Source organism: Aythya marila (assembly GCF_965140915.1).
Source record: "Aythya marila genome assembly, chromosome: 2".
NCBI classification, from domain to species: Eukaryota; Metazoa; Chordata; class Aves; order Anseriformes; family Anatidae; genus Aythya; species Aythya marila.
In genome coordinates, this window is record NC_139043.1 from 136,025,566 (window position 1) to 136,034,665 (window position 9,100).

The following is a 9,100-nucleotide window of genomic DNA, read 5'->3' on the forward strand; positions in this document are numbered from 1 at the left end:
TAAAATTAAAAAGAGAGCTCGCAGAGCAGGAGCCCGTAGCGCTCCTCTCCCTTCACTCATCGCTCCTCCAGCCCCAAATTCGGGCTGGAGGTTTTCTGACAGCTCGCGAGCGTTCCCGTGGCGACGGAAGCCTGTTGCCAAAGCAGGCGAGGGAGGGAAACGTCTGTTTGCAGCAGCCGTGGCAAGCTGCCAGGGGGACACCTCACGCTGCAGGGCTCGCCGGAGACGAAAACCCTTCCTGCCGGGGCGGACAGAAAGCAGAGGGGACGATCCCCGGAGCGCGGCGCTGCGCGGGTGGGACGGCCGCAGGAGCCGCCCCACTTGTCCTCGCAGGCTCCCGGCCGGCTGCCCCATGGCGGGACCTCTCCGTTACGCCATGTGTTAGCTCACCCGCGCGGCATCCAGGCCTGCCGCAATGGAAATTGTTTGCTCCCGACCGCAAGGGGAAAGCCAGGGCTTTTTCCAGCCTTCTCGCCATCCTCCCTGCAGATTAACCCCGGCGCAGAGCGCTGGGGTGAGCAGACCGAGAGCCATTGCTCCAGGAACGAGGCGAGCAGCGTGACTCACGTTGTTCCTAGGCAGGGCGCTGCGTCAAACAGGAGCGGCGAGGAGCGCCCCGATCCCACATATCCCATAGGAACGGTAGTGAGTCAACAGCCACGGCTGTGAGATTCGGGAATCCCTGCAGGCAGGGGAGGGGAGCGGAGCAGGATGAGGAGCCCACACAACAGTGAAGAAGTTCTGCTACAGAAAAGGTCTATATTAAAGAAAATTGGTTTTATTGTAAACAAAGTATAAAGTACAACATAAGAAATGTGCAAATCTTTAAGTAGTCACAAAAGAGCGTATCTAATACACTATTTCCAAACTGTCCACTTTCTGGTATGTGTCCTCAACGTAGCATGATAAAATAGAGATAGTGAAAGTTGATGCATCGTTTGTCACAAAATATACAGCTTTAATTCTAGGCGGTGTCTCAACGGCCTCATTTTACTCTTCAAATCACAACTTCCTAATTTAATACAATACATAGCATATCCATAATTCATTTAATATAAGCCGTCTTTCAAAGAAAAACGCCCTCAAGAAGCCTAAGATTCTCGTTTTCTTAATCAACCCGAGTAGTTTACAGCTACATTGTTCTTAAAAGTGCACTGTATCTGCTCATGAAAAAAATGCCGTGGTGCAGCGCTTGGAGAAGGTACGAAGGAAACCGTAAGCAACACAGAAGCAGAAGCACCGCACGATGCCCGAGGGTGACCAGTTGTAATCAGCACGAGGCCTCCAAACCCCTCCGGGTGCCCGCGCCGTGCCCCTTAGCGCCCACGCACCCACCTCGGGCAGCAGGGTGAAGCTGGCACCGCAGCCGCCTGGCGCCTGGCACCACAGCGCCCGCTGGATGCGCCCGAGAGCGGGCAGGAGAGGGCTCCTACCAGGAAGAGGCGGCAGGAGTACGAACCTCGCTGTCGTCCTCATCTACGCTGTGCTGGAGATTCCCAAGCAGTCGCTAAATCCGCGCTGGGCTCACGCATCGGCAGCGAGTCATCGGTGCCGCAGCCGTGCAGCTGACATGGAGGACGCGTGAAGGATCTGCCGAATTCAGAAGGTGCACGGCGCGTGCTGCTCTGCTCTACACCCTGCCCTTCCTCTCTCCTCACCAGTGCAACAGACGCCCGCTATTCTAGCGGCACCGTTCGTGGCCGAGCACACACTGCCTTTGCCTCTCTGCCGCGCCACCATCAGCAGCTGGCACCGGAGAACCACAGAGCTGGAGCAAAAGCTACTTTTTTTTTTTGTCTTTTTTTCCTTTTTAAAACTGGCATACCCAGCGACAAGAGTTAATTCCGCTGTGCTCCCAGTGAGTCCTTCACTGTGCAGCTGCCGAGGGAGGCGGCGCAGCGATGTCGTTGAGCTTGCTGACTTCCATTTGCCAGTTGGGTAACTTCTTCGCCGAGAGGTGGCGGCGGGCGTGCTTGGTCAGGTGGTCGCTCCGCATGAACCGCCGCTCGCACATCGGGCACGCAAACTTCTTCTCGCCCGTGTGCGTTCTGCGGTGACGGGACAGTTCATCAGACCGCGCAAACCTCCTCTCACAGCCTTTCCAACTACAGCTGAAGGGCTTTTCTCCTACAAGGAAAAAAAGGAAAAATATACCATGAATACCAGCTGAGCAAACACTGTCTTAACAGTACTTATTTTTTAAAAAAGCTTTCACCACAACAGCTGAGCCAGATCCTGTATAGGTATTATTTTCATCCATGTGAAATGCAAGAAGATGTTGATATGATTTTAAAACATACAGACTCACTATCATCAAGGCACAAAGGGTTAAAAATAAAAACCCTCTGGAAACTGAACTCTCTGAGATGCTTTGTGTCCCCAAGGCCAGCTGACTGCACTGCTGAGCTCCACAGGCCTAGAGTTTACAGTGACCAAAGTGGCCCCACTGAAACACAGTCACATTAGTCCCAGCTGTAAGTGACAGAGCCCTGCGAGCCCACGTGCTAACCCACGCCACTTTCTGCTGCTGTGGTTAAGAGCTGAGGCATGGGGAAGTTGCTCAAAGATATCCAAGGTAGGAACAGCCTGGAGTGGACGCTGCTTTCTTTCATGAAAGAATCCCTTTCAAGTTTTACCTACTTCTGACAAAGGCACTCTTGTGGAGAAGCCTAACGAGGCGCGTTGAACTGCAGAAAGACACGCTCTGCGTTTGGGCAAGGCCTGGCTTCCCGTGCTTGTCACAAGTATTACTGCCAGCCTCCTGGCACGGAGCGGGGCCAACACAAACAAGCTGCTGAATCAACTTCCCCTGCGGGGTAATTCCTAGCAGAGACCAGGCAGCAGCACGATTACACACACAGCGGCAAAAGCACTGCTTCAGTGCTGCCCTGCACATCGTTCCATGAACAAACCCAGGAACTGCGAGATCCCCAACATCGAGCTGCAGCTTCCTACGCTGCCTTTTAACACCCAGAAAGAGCGACCAACCTGTGTGCGTTCGGACATGCGCCTTCAAATGGGAGCTCTTGAAGTAGGTTTTCCCACATCCCGGGTAGTTGCAGACGTGACTTCTTATCCTCGAAGAATCCAGAGGGGGAGTGACTTTGGCTGCGGAAGGCACGAAGCCGGGAGCAGGGGCAATAGGAGAGAGTCTGGTGCCGTTCGGACTAATGATGGGCGCCTTGGCGCTCGGCACCACGGGCTGGGGCACGACAAACATAACGGCGCCTTTGGGAACTTGAGTGCCCATCAACACCATGGGCTGGCAGAGCGCGGGCTGCTGGCTCGCCGCGGTGCTGGGCACGACGGCGGTCACCACCGAGTTGCTGGCAGGCAGCGGGACCATCTGGCAAATCACCGGCACGGGGGGGGCTCCGCTTCCTGGCACGGGGCACTGGGGTGCCACCAGCGCCGAGCACGGCGCCGCTCCGGGGACGGACTGATGCCTGCTGGCCGCGGGCTTCGTCGAGGGCTCGGCGCCGCCAGCCGGTTCTGCAGTTTTCCCTTCCGCAGCTGGCGCTTTGCCACTTTCGTAACTCGCTCTGCCCGGCGCCGCCGCCACGCGCTCCACTTCGGCGCTCTGTTTACTATCGGTTTCCCGTGAAACACCGTCCTGGTATTTCAGCACGCTGGCTGTTCTCACCGGGCAGGTTTTGTGATTGCAGAGCTGAGCGTCGGCCGTGTGGCGAATAACGCTGGTGGCTTGCGCCTTCAGAGGCCTGGGTGCCGGAGTCCGGGAGGCCTCCGTGTAAGGTGCAGTGAGGGGCGGCTTGGCGGCCTCGGCCAGCGACTTGCAGTGCGCTGCAGGTGGCGCTGGTGGCCCCGGGTGGACGACTTGAGACATCTCGAAGTCCGACGGGCTGTAGGGTGGAGTCAGGCACTGCGGGGAGAAGAGGGAAGGTAAGGGGGGGGCGCGTTACCAGCCTGTTCCCACACGCACCCTGAGAAAGGAGCACGCACACACGCACACATGGTATTAAAGACTTACAAACGCGGGTATCGTGTTGAAGTCTGCGGCGCCAGGAAGCAAAGTCTCGTCGCTCTCTTCCGACATATCAGATGCTGGAGTTATAGGTCTCGCTTCTGCGTATTTCTTGAAGTCGGACTTCCAGTTGCAACTCATAGAAATAAGGGCTTCCACAGCCTCGTAATCGCTTTTTTCGGGGGTATTGTTCCAGAAATACCTCGCATCTCTCTGTTTCTCAGTCATCATCTCCATTTCTTCCTCCTGTTTGGGTCAGGGGAAAAAAATAACCCTTTAAACCTGATGGCCAAGCCTAAGCATTTAGCTGCCGGTTGTCAGAAGGCTTTGTAGAAACAAAACAAAGCGACCCGCGCCAGACGAATAAATACGCCTGATGATGTGGGGGTCATGCCTGCATTTCCCTGCCCTCTTTCTCCTTTATATAACGCTGTCACGAAGCGGTTTGCGGGTAAATCTGCCCATCTGGCGAAGACCACACAGCTCCCGGAGACAAAAGACCTCCCCCGAACCCCCAGCAGCACCTCCAGCCACCCCACACCGCGAGGGCAGCGCCCGACACGGCGACACCAACCCTCCCGGCCGAACCCCAGGCACCGCCACAGCCCTTCCCCGCACCGCGCCCCTCCCTGAGGCGGCTCTCACCGGGCGGGGGGACCGAGGGAGCCGCAGCAGCTCCGAGGCCGGGGCTCCGAGGGCGTCTGAGGGGACCGTGAGGCGCTGAGGGGACCCGTGAGGCGCCGCCCCCCCGCCCCCCCCCGGCAGCCGTTGGGGTGCGCCGAGGTGACGGTGGCGCGCGCCCAACCGCCGCCCCCCTCCCTCCCGCCCGGCGCCGAGGCCCCGCCCCCCCGCCGCCCCTATTGGCCCGCTGCCCCCCCCCGCCGCGCTCCCATTGGCCGGCGCCGGGCTGAGGCGCGGCCCACGCGAACAAAGCGTGATCGGCGGCTGCTCGGGCCGGGCAGCGCCGCGCGCCGACCTTTCACCCACTGCGCCCCCGCCCGCGGCAGGAAGGAGCCGGGCGCCGCCCGCGCGGCTCCGGGAGGGGGCGGGCACCGCCCCGCCGGGCTGCCGGCCCCTTGGCCCAGCCCCCGCAGCTCCCCGCACCCCCTGGGCCCGCGCCGCGCTCACCGCCGGCCGCTGTCGGCAGCGAGAGGTGCTGACAGGAGCCCCCTCCTCCGCCGTCCGCCCGCCACCGCCGCCCGCCGCCTTCTGCGCGCCTCTCCCCATCCCGCCGCCGGTACCCCCCCCCAACAAGCGCCTCGAGCCGGAGAGGGGCGGGGCTCCCGCCGGCCGGGCAGGCCAATCAGCGCCAAAGGTGTGTGAGGCGCCGGCCAATGGGAGCGCGGCGCCCGCGCGTGATCGGCGGCTGCCCCGCGGCGTGCCCGGGGGGGGGGCGCGGCGTGCGCGCCCCCGCGGGCTGAGTCAGAGCCCCCCCCCGGGAGGGGAGGTCACGTGGTGCGGGGGGGGGGGCTGAGGGGAAGCCGCCCTGAGGCGATTGAACGGCCGTTAATCAGCCGTTAATTAGCCGTTAATTAGCCGTTAATTGCCTCACGCCGCGGCCCCCTCCGTGGCTTGGGGCTTTTTTTCCTGTCAGGTTTTGTTTTATTAAACCCCTGCTGTGCTTACCTGCCTTACCCGGGGGTGTAACGCCCGCAGGGGGTTAATTCGGGGTGATCCCAGTCTGTGCTGCCGGCGGCACCCAGCAGGTGCTCGCAAGCGGCTGCGCTGCGCCTCCATTGGTGCCTTTCGGCCCAAATCCCCTTCCGTTTTCCCTCTTTGGGATCTGGACGGTGAGGGACGGGTGCTGATGGGCGATGAAGCCCTGGGAGGGCTTTGGGGGAGCAGAGAGCTGGCCGTGAGGGGCTGGGCTGGCTCCGCCATCCCACTCACATCCCCTCACGGCAGCCGCGCTCCAAGCCCCTGGGGGCACCGAGCTGCTGCTTGGATCCCGTACCCACAGCAGCTCCGTCCCCCAACACCTCCGATCCCTTCTGAGCACAGCCTGGGTGTCTGGGGGGTAAAACTGCTTCACTCTGAGGTTCCCCTGTATGTCTCAGACTGCTCTCCCCTTCCCCTCTCCTTCCCTGACACTGCTGCAGGGTGGGAGTGTCAAAACCACCTCTCCCCAAAATAATCTCAGCCTCGGAGGCTGGAAAATGTGACAAAGAGCAAGGCGGTGGGCGGCAGAGAGCAGCTGGGGCTGCTTTCCCCACACACAGGAGAAGCCCACCTCGTCCTGCTTGGGGAATTCCTCGTGAGCACACCAGGCGAAAACCAGGACTTACATCTATTTCACATGAATCTCGCTTTATTTTACCAGGCGAGCCCTGTTGGTGCGTACGTGCTCGCAGCCCTCCTCTCCCCGGTGTTTGCGGCTGCTCTGAGTCAGCGCAGCCCCGTCCTGCCTCGCCTGCTCGGTGCTGCTCGGGGGAAGGCTTCGGAGGCCGTAAAGGTGATTTTCTCTGGCAGTCACCGAGCTGTGACTGTCGGATAAATGCGTTGGCGTTTTTCGCTCAGTTTCCTGGAGGAGCCGGGGAGGTGGTTTTATGCCACCTAGCAGCAAGCTGATGTGTTTGCTTTCCGTCCTGAAGGCGCTCAGACGTTTGGCGTTCCAGCACTTGTGGGTTATTTATTTATGCCTACAACTCTGTATCTGAAGCCTGAGTTTCCCAGAAAACCACTTAGGCAGCCCGCAGGTCGTGTTTTTCTGATGTGGAAAGGTAAATTGTTGTGGGATCGGGAGGATAAATTTAGGGATGAGATTTGGCATCTCAGCCGGTAAATCACTGCCCAACTGCGTACCTTCAGTCCTGTCCAGCAGTCAAAACCTGAATTTCAACCTGGTGTTACCTGTGGCTTTGTCAGGAAGAATTTAGAAGGAGCTCTAAGTTGCTCCTTTATCCCAAAGTCTTGGCTTCGACGTGCTGATGAGCAAGAAGCCGTATTCCACGGCGGATGACGGGCCACCGATGGGTATTTTTAACCTCTGGTATTAGATGTGTGCTTGTTTCACAGAAAACTGCAGGTGGGTGGTTATTTTTGTCAGATGAGAAGGAACTGAGGTAAGTAAATGAGTGGCTCAGTACCCGCTGGAGATTGCGGCAGGTTTCATGTTCAGTTCCTTCAGTGCAGGATCAGGTTGGACACCAACCAGAACCTTCCTCAGCCCCACAGCTCTCACAGGATCTGTGTTTCTTTGCAGGACACCACGACGGTACCGGCTACCGCCCTGCTTCCCATCTGTCGTTTTGGAAGGGCAGCCGGGGCTTTGATGTGGCCCAGCCAGCCAAGTGGCATGCTCTCTGCGTGCCTTGCCTGCTGAAATCCAGGGAATGCTGCGGAGTGGAAATCAGGAGTTCATACGGGAATGGTTTGGTGATTCTTTCCACGCGGCTCATGCTTCGTGTTTAACCTCACACGGCGTGACCCAGGGTTTATTTCTGTTTAGCAGCTCGCGCGTTCTTTCTTCGTTTGTGCAGCGCTGGTGGGTTTAATGACACGACAAATAAAGGGCAACGCTGCTGGGCCCTGAGCGTGATGGGAGGTGTGCCGCTTGAGAACACGGGTACCTTTGGAAAGGGTATGGCCGAGTGGCATTGTTTATTTGCGGACAGCTTGGAAAGTCTCAGGAAACACAACTGAAAGCCTTTTCTGCTTTCGAGGCTGACTTCTACCACCTTGAATGGCATATTTGTTATATTCAGAGCTTTCCCGCTGTCACGATTTAATTAACGCTTTTGTATAAAACCCAGCTGATCAACCTAAATTACTGTTAGCAAAATCAGATATTAAGAAGCTGGTTTAAGTGAAAGGAGAAGACAGCCTGCGAGCACTAACAGTGAGCGCATGTAGCTGACCAAGCCACCTGTCCGTGCTCTGATCAGATGAATATTTTTCCTGATGGAAGTGTTAGAAATACACTTGCTTGCTTTTTCATGCCAAAACTGAATTTGCTTGTTACATGGTGACTTAATAGCTGCTGCATTTCAGGTGTTCCTCTGCTGGCCTGTATCCTGGAGGGATGAAGACTGTGGGGTGAGCGGGGCATTTCATCTGACATATTATCGTGGTATGGAAGTCAGCAGGGACTTTCCTCCTTCTAACAAAAGTAACAGCATGTCTACACCCCCAAATACACGTGTTTTGGTAACAGTCATGTGCATAAAGGTCATTCTTTTCTTTAAGCCTACCTTCCTTTCATATTTTTTGAACTATTGACTAGTTTCAGCCACGTAAGACAGACGCGATGGAGCAAAACTCTGAGTAAATTTAATATTGCAGGAACCGCTACCAGCTGTACGATGCTAATATTTGATCCAACCCCCATTGCATATGTGTTAGCTCATATTCAAGCAAGCAAATAGTTTCTGGACAGGGAAATGCAGGTCCAAAATTGCAGGTAGTAAGTCCTCCATACAGGAAAGACTAAACAGTGCCCAGATTGACTCCCCGCACCCAAAACAACCCTCCAGTATGTCTTGGCAGGCCTTGAGCGCTCGTATCCCAGAGCTATCTCTTGCCAAATGCCTCTGGTCACATACCACACCCTTGGCATCACAGCACAAAACACAGCACTGGCATGCTGCTAAGCAATCATCCCGCGATTAGTAATTGATTTTTTTTTTTTCCTTAAGATGTCACAGGAACTAAGGGCACCCTTTCGGGGCCCGAGGAGATCAAGGCCTTCTGTCTCATTTACACAGACGTCACTGGAGTCGTGGCTTTGCTTCTCGGGTAGCCCAGATAGTCTCTTGGCAGCACGGTAAGAATTGAGCAATATTTTTTTTTGTTATCATTTTTCATTCATTATCATTTTATTATCATTCCATATCTGAAGCTCGCCCCAGGGGGATGTGCCTGGGCCCTGCAGCTCGCCGTTGGAGACGTGCACTTCGGTCTTACAGCTCACGGTTGTCATGAGGCAACCCTTGGCTCAGCTCCTCTGCCCTGCAGCTCGTCCTTGGCGGCACGCTGCACCTCGGTCCCACCAAGTGATGGAATCCGTGGTGATTCCCAGCCTCCAAAGGGCGGGGGCAGTTCTCCTTTCTGTGCAGGAGGGTCCAATAAGGGACATGCCAGCGTGTCCTTATTGCGGCATTCCTTGAACTCCACCAGGCT

The 9,100-nt window shown here is 57.0% G+C and overlaps 1 protein-coding gene and 1 long non-coding RNA gene across 3 annotated transcripts; one reads left to right on the forward strand and one right to left on the reverse strand.

Annotated features, from left to right (window-relative positions):
* Positions 1-756: 756 nt before the first annotated feature.
* KLF10 (KLF transcription factor 10) lies at positions 757-5,224 on the reverse strand. Of its 2 annotated transcripts, none has more exons than XM_082754074.1 (4): positions 5,111-5,224; positions 3,989-4,228; positions 2,989-3,880; positions 757-2,127 (listed from the first exon to the last, which is right to left on the reverse strand). In XM_082754074.1, the coding sequence occupies exons 1-4, from the start codon at positions 5,207-5,209 to the stop codon at positions 1,868-1,870; spliced, it is 1,491 nt and encodes a 496-aa protein (XP_082610200.1). In that variant the 5' UTR covers positions 5,210-5,224; the 3' UTR covers positions 757-1,867. The 2 variants fall into 2 exon arrangements, with proteins under 2 accessions (XP_082610200.1, XP_082610201.1); XM_082754075.1 differs by lacking the exon at positions 5,111-5,224 and adding an exon at positions 4,628-4,754.
* LOC309875073 lies at positions 5,160-8,761 on the forward strand. Its single transcript, XR_014316970.1, has 3 exons — positions 5,160-5,297; positions 6,303-6,434; positions 7,185-8,761. It is a non-coding gene; the product is annotated as an uncharacterized lncRNA (long non-coding RNA).
* Positions 8,762-9,100: the final 339 nt, after the last annotated feature.

Coding starts and splice junctions, on each gene's coding strand:
- KLF10 (XM_082754074.1), bottom strand. CDS start 5,209: ATGGGGAGAGGCGCGCAGAAGGCGGCGGGCGGCGGTGGCGGGCGGACG. Junction 3,881..3,988: donor TCAACACGATACCCGCGTTT/GTAAGTCTTTAA, acceptor TTCTCCCCGCAG/TGCCTGACTCCACCCTACAG. Junction 2,128..2,988: donor GCATGTCCGAACGCACACAG/GTTGGTCGCTCT, acceptor TTTTCCTTGTAG/GAGAAAAGCCCTTCAGCTGT.